This window comes from Lithobates pipiens, unplaced genomic scaffold (assembly GCF_037356315.1).
Source record: "Lithobates pipiens isolate NorthernLeopardFrog02 unplaced genomic scaffold, aLitPip1_a1.2 Scaffold_16, whole genome shotgun sequence".
Taxonomy (NCBI): domain Eukaryota; kingdom Metazoa; phylum Chordata; class Amphibia; order Anura; family Ranidae; genus Lithobates; species Lithobates pipiens.
The window spans coordinates 538,050,197-538,069,143 of NW_027507748.1; the positions used below are offsets into that span (position 1 = coordinate 538,050,197).

Below are 18,947 nucleotides of genomic sequence, written 5' to 3' on the forward strand. Positions count from 1 at the left end.
TAGAATAAAAAATAGCCGAGCGAAGAGAGGCCGTGCCTAAAGCGTGGCAAGCGAAGCGAGGCCGTGCCGAGCAAAGTGAGGCCGTGCCCGAAGCGTGTGAAGTGAGCCCGCGAGGAGCCCTGTTGCTATGTGCTACCGTATGTCCACTTGGATGGTGGGGCTTGCACCTAGACTCAGGCGCAGGCGCCGTTCTTCTTCTGAGACTTTCGGAGTCTCCTTCTCCTCTGTACCGCACAAGCGCTGCGTCTGTGCAGTATGGGGCGGAAAACTATCCGATGGCCGGACAGTTTTTGACAGAACAGCGGAGCCTGAGAACCCAGAGAGAATGTGTGAAGAAGCAACATTGAGCCGTGAGAGTGTAGGTAAGTCGCATGTAGGTACGTCTGTCATACCGTGCTAGTATGACGTGTATGCTTGTACATTATGACGTAAATCTGCATGGGAGGGGGGCTTTTTTAATTCATTTTTGTGGGTTTTCTACCGCTTTAAGCCCTAGAGCTAGGGAGTGTGCAGACATGACAGGTAATGGTGTGGAATGAAATCTCATGACTGAGCTCCATCTGGGAGCGCGCCCAGCTGGTTGCACAGGAGAACGGAAGCGCGCACAGCGAACAGTGGGCATGCGCAGTAAGAGCTTTGCCTCTCGGGTTGTGTATACAGGGAATGGCGAGTTTCAGGTGAGCGCCTATCATCAGGCTCCTCCCCCCTCGGTCGCCCAGCAGCGCCCTCCCCCTCTCCGCGGAGACTCAGGCAGCACAACAAAGACAGCCGGAGCCGAGCACAGCCGCTCCTCTCACACTGGGCAGACATGGTGAAACTAGCCTTTAATTCGTCTCTGGCGCAGAAGGACGCCAAGAAGGAGGATGAGAACAGCGAAGTGCTGATTATTACCGACAACAAGGTAAGAGAGGACGGGGCGCCTCCCTGCACCTCACAGCGCTCCCTTCCTTTCCTGACCGCCCGCTAGGGGGCCCCACCATGCACACCACCCACGGGGGACAATTGACATCCTCAGGGGCCCCGTGTGTGTAACATGCCAGCTCCTCTTATGAAATGCTCTGTCATCATTAGAGAGCCCCCCCTCCTCCTGTATATGTGATCCCCCTCAGGGTGTCTTCTACCTGGGCGCCGCAGGGGAATCCCCCCCTCCCAGATCCCCCCAATATCGCCGCCATAGACGGTGTCGGAGCGGGAGGCAAGGCTCATGGGATGATCCAGGAAGAGCCTTGCAGTAAAATGGAGGAAGCTGTGTGATCAGCAGTCAGCCCAGAGATAAGCTCTAGAAAATGGCTGACAGGGGAGAGCTCAGGCTGCATGGAGGAGGAGGATGATGATGAGGATGTGTATTCATACCTGATCTCCCCCTCTGTGTCCTCATCCTCTACACCCACCTACAGGGGGGGGGGGACCCATCCATGACCCCCGGGTGGGGAGTGTCCCATGGTGGGATCATACAGGACAATCCATTACATGGTTTCTCTTTTCCTGCCCTTACATGTGGAGTGACCCTAAATATTCACAAGGATGCAAATAACGCCATCCGTTCCAACCGTATTTTTCCAGCACAACTGATCAACTTCACAATCAAAACTGTCACAATCTGTGTCGCTTTTGTCTCACTCGTTCGATGTCCAGGTTGATTGTTTTGTTGACATCAGTTGCCCAAGAAAAGCTTGCGTCTAAATCTAGCCCCCCCCCCCTTGCAATGTGTGAGTGCTTTTTGCACAGCATCCTATTTGTTTTGATTGGTCCACTGTACCTGCAGGGAAAAGGTCCCCAAACCTTTATTTTACAAAAGCTAGCCGCACAGAGACGCGTGGTGCTGCGGCACCGCGTGCTTTCCCCACACCCAAGAAACACATTGCATGTTCCAATGATTGGGGTGCCTTTTAAGAATTAATGGCACCCCTGTGCATCTGCTAAAGAGTACATTTTGTCTGCAGGTCAGGAACCAGCATGATCCGCATATATGTGAAAAACGCCTAACTATTCTTAAAGCGGAGCTCCACCCAAAAGGGGAAGCTCAGCTTGTTTGCTTTCTCCCCCCTCCACTGCCACATTTTGGCACCTTAAGGGGGATGTGTAAAGGAGGGTTTCACTTAAAAAGACCAAATTGTTGCCAGTAGGGATGAGCTCAGGCATGTTCGCATGGTCCACGTACAGAGCCCGCCAGGAAGTTGGTGCAGTGCTAATTGCAGGCAGTGAGACATTGCCCGATCTCTGTAGCCGCATATCAGGGCAATGTCTCACTGCCTGTGATTAGCGCAGCAATGCGCCGACTTCTTGGCAGGCTCTGCACGTGGGGTATGCGTACATGCCTGAGCTCATCCTTAGTCGCTGACATCCCAAAAAGTAGCATTTGCAAGGAAAGAGTACCCCCCCCCCCCCCCCCCCGAGCAACATGGCGTTTTTAAGGCAACTTGATAAAGAGATCATGAAATATGTATAGAAATTAACAAAACTTTATTGAGTTATTAACTACTAGTTACATACATCACCCATTGTGATATAAATTAGAAGGGGTGGGGGAGGCAATACAGTTGGTATGGTTGAGAACTGTTGATCTTCTCCTTTTTGTGTATTTTTTTTTTCCGACACGTGTTCATTTCATCAGGGGGATTTCTTTCAGGAGAAACTAAACAAATTAACAATTGACTGGATACTGCACTTTTGCACTGCCAGTGTTTTTAAAGTGGAGTTCCGCTTAAAAAAAAAAAATGAAATCTCAGAAGCTACAAATACTGCAGCGGTTGACTTTTAATAATCGGACACTTACCTGTCCCAGGGTCCAACAATGCGTGTGATCAAAGCCCCACTCGTCTCCCCCTCCGCTCGGCTTTTTAACTGTGGGCACCCGGCTGTGGATTCACAGCCAGGCACCCACTGCGCATGTGCGAGCCGCACGGTGTGACTGGTAGCGCAATCATCTGGGACCTGTAATCTTCTTTTCTGCTCCGAGGGAAGTGGTGTCAGGAGCCCAGGCGTTGAAAGAGGCAGATTTCAAGGGACCACAAAAGGCATTATAAGGTAAGTGGGTGGAACTCCACTTTAAGTGTATACGTAGATGAATGTACACCGATGTGTAAGACTTGTACTGAAAGGACCCCCGCGTTGATAATTCAAACAACCAGATCAAAGAACTTTATGGATATAAAGTTTGGTTCTTTAAAAATTCTGAAGGTGTGTCAAAGCTGGAGTAAGTCAAGAAATTTTGACAATCAGCTTATGTTTCTGTAAGTGGGATCCGGTCCACATCAAAGGGTCCTTGCTGTCAGTTCTCAACCATAACTATTCTCCTTCCCCTTTTTTTTTTTTTCTAATTTATATCCTAATTGGTGATGTATGCACATAGTAGTTTTTAATAATACCTCCAATAAATTTCAATTTTTATACATATTTCTTGATCTCTTTATCAAGTTGCCTTAAAAGTCCCATGTTGCTGGGGGGTAGTGTTTTCTTGCAAATTAAGGGGGTGTGGGTACCTGGTTTTGACAGGTACCCACTCCAACTTCTGGGTGACTTCGCCGCAAGCAAAGTCACCCGGAAGTTTGCCGCCTCCTCCTCCTTCTCACGCCGCCGGGCCCTTCACAAAGCCCAGCGCACTTTGCGCATGCTTGGTAGGGAACTGGTTGTGAAACCACAAGGTTTCACTGCCAGTTTCCCCTACAAGAAATGGCAGCAGCAGCAACCAAGAGCCATGGCTGGGGTGAAGACAATGCTGGATTCCAGGACAGGCAAGTGTCCTAAAAAGTCAGCAGCTACAATATTTGTAGCTGCTAACTTTTTTTTATTTTTTCTGAGGAAGCCTGGAGCTCCGCTTTAAAAATGTTCCCTATCTATCCTGCATACATTAAAAAAAAAAAAAAGTTGTTCTACTTACAATTTTTAGTTTGGTCCTGTGATCCCACATCTCTGGCTCCCCTGTGTCAGTGAGTGGCTGCTGCTGCTGCAGGGGAGAAGATGGAGCACAGACAGTGGCTGGTCTGTGGATGACCTCACTGCTTCCAGAATTTCCAACCCCTGAGCTTCCTGAACCAGAGATGGAGGATCGCATGATCTGAGCAGATTCAAAATAGCCACACACCACATGCTTTTGAGACAGAAATTTATTAGGTGATAAACATGCCATGGTGTACAAGATGGTTATCAAATAGAATCTCGATTGTCTCCACATAGGGAGATATGTTTAACAATGTAGACCCAGATTTAAGCTTCCCAGCAAGGAGTCCATTGTGGAGCAGGAACCTTTTAAGAGTAGTTGGGCTTGGACTCTGCATTGTATGGTGGTTGGCAATTATAAGGCTTAATGCCCATGAATGCATTGGCCTATGTTGATGCTACATACAGCTGCCCTTAGACATGAATGGGTAAATGTTGCTGCGTGCAGATATTCTCCGCCACCTGTATGACGTGCTGTCCCAAATGCAGATGGTGTGCACTTGTGACATTACGTCTTTGTGCATGCACTACTTTATGCAAGTAGAAGGCATAGCTGCATACAGCCTCCTTCACCCATTGATGTCTATAGGCATCTGTACACAGCGCTAAGGCACCCCAAGCACCAATGTACACCAGCATGTTTACACTGTATATGCAGAAGCACCCATGTGCATGAAGCAGAGTCCATGACCATTACAATGTGACAGGGACATCAGCGGGTTAGACTTGGCAGTACAAAGGTGGACATAAACATTCTCACTTGCTGTTTGCTGATTACAGTATTGGACTTAAAGTGTATTTCCACTTTTGCAATGGATTCGGGATAATGCCTACTTTATATTCACATAAATTAACAAAATATTTACTTCTCAGTAAAACTACTTTGTACTCTCTATGCTCTACTTGTGCAGTTCAGCCGATGCATATCCTGTATCTCATATATAATATAATTTTTTTTTTTTTTATTTATTTTTTTTTTTCCAAAGAATGAAGTATCTTGGCTAATAATAAAATGCATACCTTATTTATTTATTTATTTTTTATTTTATTTTTTTCTTTCTTCTGAAAGCTGTAAAACAGATGGCCTTTTTCTAAAAGCCTGGTACACGCATTCATTTTTGTTTTGACCAGCTGACTGAAAGGGGGGGGGGGGAAACGTAGGAATCGATGTACTAACGAAGCAATGTTAGTGCAGCAATGTCTCCTGCTATGCCTTTGTGTTCTAACAGGGGCAATCTCTGCTGAACCAGACGATATTTGGACCATGTGTCTATCTCATCCCTGAGGGGCCATTGGGAAAGCTGCAAGCCTCTAATTTTTTGTGGCCATCGCAGTGGTAGCACTATCTTTTGGGTTCTGGCCAGTTCATAGAATTCCTTGGTGGGGTTTTTTTTTTTTTTTGCCGTAGAAGGCATTCTGTGACTGGTCGAGATTGAAAGGCAGTGACTTTCTGTGAATGGTTGCATTATTGCATAGACTGTTCAATGAATGGCAGTAGTTCCAAGCAAGCGACCCCCCCCTGTGTACAATGGGGCACAGAACTTGGAAAATGGTGGTGATCACTTTAATGGCACTGACTACTTCTTCCCCAGCGGTTCATCAGGTATGAGATAGGCACTTTGGATCAATCTGGACCAATGTAGTAATTATGCAATCAAGATTTTAAGAAAGGGCTCAGGCGTGTTCGCAACTCCACAAGCCCACGTGGAAGCTGACACCGCGCATCGCTAATCCTGATCTGCGGAGTGTCAGCTTCCTGGCGGACATGCAGAGTTGCAAACACGCTTGAGCCCATCCTTGGGTAGAATCATACCTGGCGTTCAGCTTTCTGGATTTGTATCCAGACAAGATTTGAACTATTTTAGCACACTAAGCCCCAGCAAAAGTTCTATTTTCTCCAGACATATCTGGTACATACTATGCAAAACTGCCTGCAGAGTTAAATGCAAATAATGCTTTGCCTATGAGCCATCAACAGATAAAAAATAAATAAAAACAACTTTCCATGTGTCAGATCACAGTACAAGGTTCTCTTGTCACATGACACAGCTCTGCTTATGGGGATCTGATTTCATGGATAAGTACTATGGCTCATTACACTGCTTTCTGTTCTCCCACGCTATGTGCTGTAAACCACATACATGTACTGACCAAGTCATCAGCCAACTACACCATGTCAATAAGAAAAGGATGGGGGCGGGGGCTCTGGTTGAGCAGGATGCAGAAGTAGGCCCATGTCAAAACATTAACAAAAAATTAACAGTTTGAGTCCCTACAGCGGTCATGCACATTCACGTGTAAGGACTGAAAAAAACTAGAAGGCAGGAGACCATTATTAGTCCCAGAATAACCAATAGTGGTTTTCCGTTCTGCACTGTGCTCTGGTGGTGATGGGTCAGGCACAGACATATCGCTTCTCCCACTAACCCCCAATGATTTTATAGCAGGGTGGGCACAGACAAGACATTTTTCTGGTGGAGGAGATGAGCTAATCTGCATGTAGTCAGAATTTTTCTTGGGTTATATTTAGCATTCGGCTGTGCCATAAGATCATATCAGTCTTGTTTTACATTCTTGTTGTTTGGCTTAATGTTGTTTACAACTGAAAATGTACAATTTTGTCTTGTGCTTGTTATCTATATCAATAGTTATGTGGCAGTGCGTTTTTTATTTACAGATTTCTTCACTTGCATTATTTAGTACAACCTGCTCTTTTTAAATGAGTCAGCCACTTAATGTATATTTAAAATTTTGGCATGAGATTTGAAAAACATACTGAAATCAGGCTTTCTAGTCTACACAATGACATATTCCATTATAACTGAGAGCCTGTAAGCAGCTCCAGTGGAGTCTGTGCATTGGGGCTCATTCACACAGGCATTGTACTCTGTATAGTGGATGGTTTATGCAGCTAAACACTCCTAGAGCTACACGCAGGCAGCCTATGTTTCTCTGTGGGGGCGGACACAACCACTCATCCTAATGTGTGCGGGGGGGGGAGGAGCCATGAATGTACTGTTTTGGGGCCGCTCCCCTCACCCCGAATGCCTGCCACATTAGGACAAGCGGCTTTGTCTATCTAGAATAAGCCCTTAGACAAACCGTAATTATGTAAGCAACCATTGTTGATCTCCTTTTAGTTGATTGACCTTTCCAGTGGCTTTAATATTTTGAGTTACTGGTTTTCAACAAGTATTAAAACAGTTTTGACCATATTCTGTCCTTTACTGGCTTTGTTGGCTCCAGTGTTAATTGTGGCAGCTAATTTCAATTTAGTTTTAGTCTTAGGACTAAAATGGCATTTTAGTTTTAGTCGATTAAATCTCCAGTACATTTTAGTCGACTAAAACTAATTTTAGTCATTTAAAACCAAGTGGGTGTAAGTAAATTGTAATGCATTAGTTTAAAATTTTTCTACAATTTCCAAATGCCTATACTGCTGGAGTGAAAAATCAAATGTTCTTTATTATAGCATTGAGTTATGAACATGCACTACAGACCAGTGTTAATTTTGAAGTCAAAATTTCAGTATTTAGGCCATTTTAGTTTTGGTCGTAATTTTAGCAATCTCAGCTTGCCATGTTTTAGTTTACTCAAATATTCATTTGGTCAACTAAAATGTTTTAGTTGACAAAATTAACACTGATTAGCTCAAGGCCTGTGCCTCTGAAAGTATGTAGAGACCAACAACCAAGAAATGGGTATTTTCAGAAGGTGGTGTGAAACTGCCATCCAACAGATTGCCTCTCAATACAGGAAAAACGTGATGCCTTCATTGGTGATCTTACAATATGAGGAAATGCTGCATGGAATTTAACAAGTTATGTGTATAGTTAACCACTTCCTGGCCGCCTCACGCCAATATAAGTAGGCAGAATTGCATACCTGTATGTTGCCCTTTAAGAGGCAGCCAGAAGCTCCATGAGTCAGGTCCTGCGGACTCTTATCAGTGCGGGGATACCCGCGATCACCTCACGGAGAGGAAGAACGGGGAGATGCTAAAGTAAACAAGCTTCTCCTTGTTCTGCCTAGCAACAGTGACACTGATCCCTGCACCCTGTGATTGGAGCAGAGATCAGTGATGTGTAAAACACAGCTACACCCCCCACAGTTAGCAACACGCCCCTAGGACACGCTTAAAGAGGAGGGCCGGTTTTAAAAAAACTAAAATTTAAAAGTCAGCAGCTGCAAACACTGTAGCTGCTGACTTTTAATAAGCACACTTACCTGTCCAGGGAGCCCGTGATGTCGGCCGCCCGGGGCTGACCCGTCCCTCGGTCTTGGGTCCCGGCGCCGCCATTTTGGCTAAGGGAAACGGGCAGTGGAGCCTTGTGGCTTCACTGCCCGTTTCCTACTGCGCATGCGCGAGTAGCGCTGCGCTTTGTGAATGGGGCGGTGGGTGTAAACACACAAGTCCATTTATATCTGCCGCTCCATAGAGGTGAATGTAAGGTCTGATTGGATCGGACTGATCGTGTGAAAGGGGCCTGAGGCTGCTTTCACACTGATGCACTAAGGTCTACCCACACTGCAGGCGCAGCACACCTGTGGCTTTCCTGCAGATAAGCTGCACTTTGTCATAGACTTCTACTATATCCTGTGGGTGTGGTGCACTTTCTGAAAGTGCACCAAACTCGGAGGTACTAACAGAAGTCTATGGCTCAGTGCTGGTAACCCGCAGACGCACTGCACCTGCGGATCAGTTTGAAAGAAGCCCAGTAACCATTGCAGAACAGATATTCCCATATATACAATGTGATTTTTAGCAATATACCTTCAATAACAGTCTTCTATTTAGGTATTGGCGGCTGTTGCTGTTCCAGGCAGAGTGCATTTGGTATCACTTTGCCTGTGACAGGAGCAGGCACTATACAGGAAGCATTGGCTTTTGTGACTCCGCTCTCTCCATAGCTGTGCTTCCTCTCCTGCCTGGCTTAATTCACAACATTGATGCTCTGGGATGGCGGGTTGGCAACCCACGATCTGGGCTTGCCAACCTGCCATCCCTGAACAGGGGGTCGCGGGCCACATCAGAGGTCTCCGCGGGCCACTGGTTGGGCACCCCTGCCTTAGACTGTCTGTGTGAGGGTTTCAAGGTCTGGTAAACCTTGAAATCCATGTGTAAGCCATTTTATTTATTTTTACTTGTATTGGTAACTTTTATATTTTAGTTCTGTTGCCTCCAAATTCATTTATTTTATTATGGGTACTTTTATAGTGTTGTCAATTTATGCAGCGCTATATATTACATTTACATGTCCCTGCCCCTCGAGGAGCTTGCATTCTAACGTTTTTTTTTTTTTTTTTTTTTTTTTTTTTTTTTTTAAATATATATATATATATATATATATATATATATATATATATATATATATATATATATATATATATATATATATATATATATATATATATATATATATATATATATATATATATATATATATATATATATATATATAATATATAATATAAAATTTATTTTGTACAGCATGCCAAGGTTGGGTCCTGGATTGGTGCTATGTAGCACCAGTATTCGGATTGTGGTCCATTTAAGGTAGTCACGGTAGACTTCAGGGGCTAACCCAGAATGGGTGAGGAATACCGGGTGTAGTCATCAGGAGAGGACTGACTCGTGGTCCTCTCTCTATATTGAGAGAGTTAGTTGGGACCCGGACTTTAGGGGCTCTGAAGTGATAATGGGGGGGGGGAAGAGCTTCCCTCCCTGACCACAGGGATTCAGCACACGGGGTTAATGGCCTCCAGGAAACCAGCTCATAAAAGACAGGAAGTAGTGAAGAGGAGGAGGAGGAGGAGTTTAACACCTGTCTGATGAGCTGTGTTGCTGTTTTGGAGGCTGCAAAAGATTTGATAAGGACTCTCAAAACTTTGGGGCGAAGACCCGGCTACAGAACTGTATGTGTTCTTTAATTTTTGCTTTTGTGCTGAAGATAAGTGGGCTTTGGTTTATATTTTGATCTGTTTCCCGAAGAAAGCCTTATTTTTGATTTACTTTTAAATAAGTCTTTTGGTTTCACCTTTGAACAATTTCACTTGGTCCCGCAGAGCTATTATCCCCAAAGCGTTATATATTTTACACACAAGCCTACTCTGTGCAATTGGTTTTGCACAGTGGCCCCCGTCCTCCTTCTGGGGTCCCTCTGCATTGCTCCTAGCTCCTTCTCGAGTGCAGGCTTGCTCCCATGTCATGCGCTGCATCCATTGACGGACCAGCAGGACTCGGCCCCTGCTCCTGTGTCATTAGATCTGATTGACAGCAGCGGGAGCCAAGGTCTGCGCTACTATTAATCTATCCAATCAGGACCAGGGACACCAGCTGGAGCTGGTGTGCTCGTCCCCGTTGCTGGAAAGACTGGGTTCAGGTAAAAGGGGGGGCTACTGCATCACAGGTTTTTCACCTTCGTGCATAGATTGCATGAAGGTGAAAAACCTTGAGGGTTTGCAACCCCTTTAACCTACTAGCATGTCTTTTTGGAGTGTGGGAGGAAGCCTACACAGGCACAGAGAGAACATGAAAACTCCAGGTATGTAGTGCCGTGATTGGTATTCAAACTGGCGACTCCAGTTCTACTAGATGGAAGCTCTAACCACTTAACCACTTTTTTTTACATAGTCCCTGCTGAGAAAGAAAATTTATTTTAGTTTAGAATATATCCGGTGTCCGGTTATAGTTATCAAATTGTGGTTTCCTGCTTTTGGGTGCAGTCCTTTCTCTAAATCAACAGTCTTAGCATTCTGCCTGCTTCTTTCAGTTCAGTAGAAGTGATAATTGCAGAATGCTATCTGTTTCATCTACTGAAAAGGTGATGACATCCTGCATAAGGTGAAAGTAGAAATTTCATGAAAATATGATTATGTAGGAATATGAAAGACCATTGCCATGAGCTTAGACTCCACCTTTTGCTGGGATGCATCTAAGCTGTAGAAAAAGCCCACTGTCAGCTGACATCAGAGCCAGTCCAGGCTCTGCAGGGATCCTGACAATAATGTTGGTATCCACTCCGATGCCTGACCAGTAGCTGGCTCAGCCTCTCAGCTGAGTGCTGGAGCCAGCTGCTCTTGCCCCTTTCACAACCCAGAGCACGGGTGAGTGGTGGAGGGACCACAATCACTGCTTTACTGAAGCAAAAGGGGACAGGCTGAATGATCTAGCAGCACTTAACTTTCTGACTATAGTTCCACTTTAAGATAAAAAAATAAATAAAAACTTTGTGGCTCTTAAACACTTACCTGAGCCCAATCTTGATTTCAACACAGTGCCTGGTTGCAGTAGCTCTTCTCCCACTGGCTCCTGCTGCTGGTAATCTAAACCAGTGAGGGGCGGGGCCAAGCCGTGCTCTGTCTATGCACTCACACAGCCCAGCTCAGAATCAAGCCTGCAAAAGTGCCGCCGTAGCAAGTGGCTTTCTATGTGGGCACTAGAAGAGCCAAGATGACCAGCGGGGGACCCTGGAAAAGGAGGTTTGGAACTTCTCTGCAAAACCACTGCCCAAGGCAGACAAGTATAACATTGCCCCAAACCCCCCCCCAAATATAGTATAATAAACACACACATTAGTGACCAACAGTGCCAATGTAAATGGAAGGTTGCGTTTTTAGCTTTTTTTTTTTTTTTTTTTTTATAAAGAGAGGTCAAGATTCAGATAACCTGTCTATATCTCTGGATTCACTGATCTTCTTGAAAGGATTTCTCTCAAAAGTGATGCTCAGTTTGACTTGCCCAGGTTTGTGACAATCATGTTACTTTAAATCTGTATTAAAAGAATATAGATGCTGCCATTACCACTCTCTGGAAAAAAAAAAATGCTAGTTGTCATGTTGACCCTGTGGCTTCAATACAAATCACTTTCTCAGTAGTGCAGAAGCTTGAATACTCCATCTGAAAAGGTTTAACCACTTCAGCCCCAGACTATTTGGCTGGCCAAAGACCGGAGCACTTCTTGCCATTCGGCATTGCGCTGTTTTAACTGACAATTGCGCGATCGTGCGACGTGACTCCCAAACAAACTGTCGTGGTTTTTTTGGTTTTTTTTTTCCCCCACAAACAGAGCTTTCTTTTGGTGGTATTTAATAATCTCTGCGTTTTTTTTATTTTTGGCGCTATAAACAAAAAAGAAATGTTTGGAAAAAAAAAACACATTATTTAATTTTTGCTATAATAAATATCCCCAAAAAATATATAAAAACCTTTTTTTTTTCTCCCTCAATTTAGGCCAATACGTATTCTTCTAATACCTTTTTTTTTTTTTTTGGTATAAAAAAAATCGCAGTAAGAGTAATATTGATTGGTTTGCTCAAAAGTTATAGCGTCTACAAAATGGGGGATAGTTTTATGGCATTAATTTTTTTATTTTTTTTTTTTTTTTTATCGTGACCTGCGACATTATGGCAGACACATTTTTGGGACCATTCACATTGTATACACTTTACCTGTAGGAAAAGTGAATTTCTCCTAAACTCGCAGTCTTTAGGATATATTCACACGTCACTAGCACATGCTTGCTGAATAAACTGTATTCACAAATGCTGCTTCTCTGAAAAGTGATCCAAGGTGATGGGTGGTGAGAAGGCGCTATATTGCTTTCTCTCCACCTGACACAGTAGTACAGGAATTGGAGGTTTAAATCGGGTGTGAGGCGGTGACACTGTGCCCAGTGATATTTGACTTCTCCAGTGTTGTTCAGGTACATCTCCAGCTCTTTAAGGTTGCCCACCCCTGACCTAAAGTATTTACCTACTTTGAAAAGGCAATAAAGCACTCTAATAACGGGTCATCATGTAGCTATGTGTTGACGAAATTCAACATCAAGGTGAAATCATTACTATTTTTCCTAATATTTTCTGTTGCTGCAGAATCTTGGCAGCCTGTAAACAATCTGCAGATATTCCTTAGCAAAACTTGTTCTGTTGTGATTTTTTTTTTTTTGTGAGGATGGTGTACTTCATCATACATACAGCTAGAAAGGTCAGGGATGCTTGTTCTACTGCTTGGGAAAGGCTCGTGCACAAAAGTGACAACGCCTTGGTTTTTAGGCATTCAGGTGTGTTTATTTTGTTTCTAATCTGAATGCAGCCCATTGCTTTCAATATGATCTGTACTCACAGGGTGCAAAAATATCAATAAACTATTGCCACAATTGGATCGGGGGGGGGGGGGATATATATGGTGTAGTGTCCCTTTTGGGACACTGCTTCTATGCCAGTTGAAATCTTAGGTCCTTTAAGCAGGAACCAACCCAGTAGTCCTTTAGGTAGAAGAGAAGAATGTCCCCTAATAAAGGGGTACTTCAGCTGAAAAATATTCTGCCAGGCAAACAAACTATTTAGTAAGTTGGGGCATTTTCCAGCAAAGCATTCAGTAAATGTATGTAAGGCTGGATTCACACCTATGCAGTTTTAGTGCTTTTTGCATTTTGCAGATTTGCACTACAGTCTATTTAACCTGGATTCCTATGGAACACGTTCTGTAGTGCAAATATGCAAAACACTAAAAATGCATAGGTGTGAATCCAGCCTAAGAGTTTGGACAGCCATATGATGCATACAATTCACTTTCTTCAAGTCTGATTTAGCATTAGGCCTATGTGGCATAATGCAGTATATTGTACTAGATCCTCCCGATGTGCCTGTAACTTTTAAGACCATGACATTGCTGATCAGCATCAGTAAGTTACTTTTTTATAATATCCATAAACGCATTTTATTGTACAAAAACTTAAATTGTTCATTAAAAAGGAACTGTACCAAACTCCAAGGTAAACCGCCGCTCTGTGCTAGACTGGTTTTCCTTTCACTTTCCAAAATCGCAAACGGAGAATCGTATTCCTGAGTATGTAGTATCACCAGCTCTCTGAAGCATTCCCCTCATACACGAGGCAAATTTTAGTAGACTTCTTCTTGTGGGTCAATGTGTATAACTACATTACTTCAGTCTGGAAGATTTTGCAAACATTTAGCATAATTGCATAGTGATGGACTGTTCAGAGCCAGGAATGAGACAAGAGGACTGTAACAAGAGACCATAAATGTAGACTACTACCAGTCTGTGACCTAATTCATTCCAGTTTACAGGCTTCGGGTACATAAAGTGGAATAGGAAGCTGTACAAGTGAATGCATATCAGTGACTAACTGGCGTGTAGGTGTACTTAACAGGTTTTTCATAGATCTACTGTCAAACCTCTTTCCCAAGCAAATTCATTTTTTTTTTTTTGCTTTATACGCCTTCAGTTACTGTTCCTTTTTTGATAAGAATCTATTTAAAGATTTATTTATTTTTTGAGCAAATTGTTTTAAACATTTTTTCACACTCGCTAACCTGTGAGGCCACAGGATGTGTGCTATAAACTGTATGTAGCTGTGGCTACATACATCATGCTGTACTGTGTTTGGGGTGAGAACCAAGACTTGCTTTCTTAAACCCGCAAGAGTTCATCACAGCCAGCGCTCAGCAACTCAGAGCAAGCAATGTATTCTAGCAATGAATACAAAGCTTCCTCTGGTTGAGTAAGAGGTTGTGACATCAGCCTGCCTCTCTGACTCGGCCAGTCAGAGAGAGATTTGTATTCATTGGTAGAATACATTGCTTACTCTGAGCACCGCAGCAGTAGGCACATCTGATTCGGGTGTAACAGTCTCGGCTTGAACCCAGTGTGGTAGGCTGTATGTAGCTGCATCTACATAGTTTATGCAACACATCCAGTGGCCTCACAGGTTAGTGAGGGACACAGTTCATTTGGGCCAGCTTGTAAAGTGTGTGGGGGGGGGGGGGGGGGAAATGGAGTTCTTTAAATGTAATTTTTAACCCTGAGTTCTGCATTGCACTTGAGGAATATTCACCAGTATCCTCCCAGTTGGTACAAAAAAGTCTTACCAGTCCATGCATGCATACTTGTTAAAGTGGAGCTGCTTCCTTTTATATTATTCAAGGCAAACAAACTTGCCCATCCATCAGCGTCTCCATGATTTTTATTTTGTTGAGAAACTTGGCTCTACTTCAATGGATCACAGGAGTGCAGTTTGTTCTGCACTCTTTCAACCCCTTTTCTGCAGACAGCAGGCTGAAGTCTGCTGACATCACACAGCCGGTCTAGGCTCGGGAAAGATTGCAACCATATAGTCGGGATCCACCCACATGTCTGGACTGGCATCCGGCTCAACCTTAAAGGCGAGCAGCTAAGAGTCTGAGCCGGCCGCTTTCAGACTATCTCCCCTGCAGTGTTTTTAATTGATTTGGTCCTTGGCCTTAGAGCCAGCGGGGCACAGATGCAGCATCCACCTAGGTAAGTATGATTTTAAAATAAAAATCCCATACTTCTCAAGTACTACAAAAGCCGGACAGATCAGCAGGTTCCCATGGTGTCAGGAATAAGAACTGTAGTGACGAGTACCTTTACATCGTGCTTGATTGATGGATAGATATTTAGGTGCAGCAGTGGGTGATCACATACATAGAAATGATGCCCTGCCACCCTCCATGTTGCCAGTGTTAATGAAAAAGTTATGTGAGTTGTAATCTGCCCACTGACACTGCTCAATCCCATTATGAATTACCGATCCTTAGAAATGCCTGACAACCTACTTGATCCCGCTACTGAGAGGGTCTGGTCCTGGGTTTTGCAGTTCTGCCCCTGTTTTCATCTGCATGTAAAAAATTTCCCTACCCATGTTATGATGCGCCCTTTTCATCACTGCAGGCCACCTGCAATGTGTGTCTTAAAGGTACAAAAACACACCAGAAGCCCAGACTCTCAAGGCAGCTAAAGATAGTGTTTGTACCAAATCCAACAACGTCAAAATGGCAGCCACTTGGATTCATTTATTGAACTGGCCGTCAGAAAGGCGCACGTGGGCAGGGCAATCCGTAAGACACAAGTTCCCTAGTTTTGTGGATTGCCTTGCCGTGCACCTTTCCTCTTTACGATCTATAAACCAATGTGAGCTATTGCTATTTGTGCTTTGTTCACATCCTCCTCCACCTTTCACCAAGTCCTTACCCTGGGTTCATACTAGTGCATTCCTGTGCACATCACATTTGATATCTTATTTGAGCCAAGTCACATTGCATCTGCACCACAATGGTGCAGGGCCACTTTTATTTTTTTAATGTTGTTTGTTTTTTCATTATATATATATATATTATATATTTTTTTTTTTTTTCCCCTGCACCTTGTTCACACCCATGCGATCAGATTCTGGCAATGCATTCTGTGAGCTGTTTGGGGATGTTAACCCCCCCTGACGGTATTCCCGAGTCTGACTCGGGGTGGATTTTTCATACCAAAAGCGGTATCCCCGAGCCAGACTCGGGACTGCATCGCTGTATCCAGGAGGAGGTTTACTCACCTTCTCCCTCGGATCCAGCGTTGTCTCCCCGCTGTACAAGCGAGCCGTGTCTCGCTCGATGCATTACATCGCCGATCTCCGTGCCCTGCGAGCGTTGCGACGCACGGGCACGGAGATCGGCGCCAAATTCAAAAAGTGAAACAAACAGTAAACATACAGTATAATGTAATCTTACAGATTACATTGCTGTATGTAAATATTTCACATCCCCGTTGTCCCTAGTGGTCTGCCCAGTGTCCTGCATGCAGTTTTATATAATAAAAACTGTTCTTTATGCCTGGAAACTGGAGATTGCCCATAGCAACCAAAACTGTCACTGTACATCAAAAATGATTTTAGACCAGCTAGAAAACAGCGATAATAAATTAGAATCACTCGCAGAATTGAGCGATAGCGATTTGTGGGGAGATCCGTCATCAAATACTGAAAAGTAATGATAGTGACAATTCTGCAACTGAGCAAATTTCAGTGTTTTTGATTACATTATTGAATAATTTTTATTATTGTTATATTATTATTTGGTACAATTATTTATAATTATTATATTATAATTTATGATTTAATTTTTCAAACTTTATCATACCCGGGATGTCTGCTAGACTCTGGTTTGGACAGATTTAAGAGAGTTATTCCTAAGAATTGCAGGACTACAATATAAAACGCCAAATTTTCATGCAAAATAATGGTACCGCTTTTAGCACCTAAAATCCGAAATAATCGTACCGCCAGGGAGGTTAATCTAACACTGACACCTGCAGCAGATCGCATGGATGCTGTGTGATTGCAATTCGGTGCTGGAAACGCACAGGATTCGCTGTTTTTCCGGCATCACATCAGTTTCAGCCACCAGGGCTTAAAGAGGAAGTAAACCCCTTCAAACCACTTTGACCTACAGGTAAGCCTAGATTAAGGCTTACCTGTAGGTCCAAGTAATATCTCCTAAACCTATATGGTTTAGGAGATATTTGCCCGAAAATGGGCACCGCTGTCTACGGCGCATGCGCCGTAGACAGCGGCGCGCAGGCGCACTAAATGCGGCAAATCCAAGAATGGATTTGCCTAATTTGTCAACTCCCGTGCGCAAGCGCGGGAGTGACGTCATCGTGGCTTCGCCGAATGGCAGAGGCGGAGCTGCGAGACGCGACTCCCGTGCGCATGCGCGGGAGTGACGTCATCGCGGCTTCGCCGCTGTCATTGGTCGGAGCTGCGAGACTCCACCAGCAAGATGGATGCGGTGGACTACAGGGATCAGCGGCGACTTCGCTGGCTCCTGTGTCAGGTAAGTGACACATAATGAGCTACTATGCGATGCATAGTAGTCCATTATGCTTTACCTTTGCAGGGAAAAAAAGAGGAAGTAAACCCATCAGGGTTTACTTCCTCTTTAAAGTGATTGTAAAATCTTACCTTCTATGTGCAGTGGTTTTGCACAGGGCAGCCCAGATCCTCTTGCCAGGGTCCCTCTCTCCTGTCGAGTTCCCTGACAGCAAGCAGCTTGCTATGGGGGCACCCAAGCTGCGCCACCCTACAGCCCTCTCCTCCTGATTGGCTAACTGACTTAGACAACTGTGGGAGGCCCGAACCCATACTTCTCCTTTTTAACTTTTCACATTAACAGGCTGGTGATTGGTTGCTAGGATAGCCCGGCATCCAATCGCCTACTGTTTGTTTTGTTTAAAAGTTAATATTGCAGCCCAGTCCAGTGAAGAAGAGGGAAATGTCCACAAGCCAGGTGCCCATGAATTCATGATGGGCCGGACGTTTAGTGGTGGCGGACCTGGTGCAGTCTGTGGACCATAGGTTGCCGACCCCTGCCGTATGTATGTGCTCCAGCCGCTGTCTCTCTCCTCATTGGACAGTTTGGTCCTAGGGTTTACAAACCCTTTAAGCTGGCCATAGAATGCATCATCTCAGCCGGTTCAGCAGGAACTGGCTGAGAATTAAATCTGAGATTAAGGCTGGTTGTACTGAAGTCATTCCATCAATCGACTTGGGAATAACCAGCATGCTGGATTGTTATTGCAATTCTTGCCAGTGGCTATAGCTGCTAGCAATAATCGGTGTGTTCTCCCAGCAGGGGTGGCATAAATGTGATCTGAGCTCAGATCACATTATCTGCTGGGGGGAGGGGGGGCGGCATTTATGACAGCAGAGACCACTAGGGTCTCTTCTGTTGTAAAATCCACTGACAGGCAAGGTGTTTATCTTTTTGTTTTGTTTTTAATATTTCATAACTTTACCACTTTACGGCAGGATAAGACCATAATTAATAGACAGTCTATCTTAAAACATCTTATAGAAAAAAAATCTTATTTAGGAAATGTGTCTTTTTATTAGCGGTTTCTTCTTCTAAAATTAAACCTATATAGTTTAATTATGACAGTAAACAGAAATGCAGATGCTTACCTAGTAAAGCTGTGCATCGCTGCAGACCACCCTACATCTTGCAGCTGCAGCTTCTTAAAATAAATCTGTCATCACAGGACTGCAAGTCCAGCCTTAGCCTCTTCTGGTCTCTTGCAACTGTATGCTTTATCTGTGACGTAATCTATACTAAGGCATATTTATAGATAAGGCTAAATGAAACCCTGCTCTACTTGCCGCGTAGGTGCTAAAGGCCATGAAAATAGAATGCTTCAAATG

The 18,947-nt window shown here is 44.1% G+C and overlaps 1 protein-coding gene across 1 annotated transcript in view; it reads left to right on the forward strand.

The window, feature by feature from the left end:
• The first annotated feature begins 662 nt into the window (after positions 1 to 662).
• Positions 663 to 18,947, forward strand: part of ITM2B (integral membrane protein 2B) — a 43,291-nt gene continuing 25,006 nt past the window's right edge. The window contains exon 1 of the mRNA XM_077483262.1: positions 663 to 901. Within this exon, the coding sequence (XP_077339388.1) occupies positions 809 to 901 (93 nt within the window). The 5' untranslated portion in view covers positions 663 to 808. The remainder of the gene's footprint in view (positions 902 to 18,947) is intronic.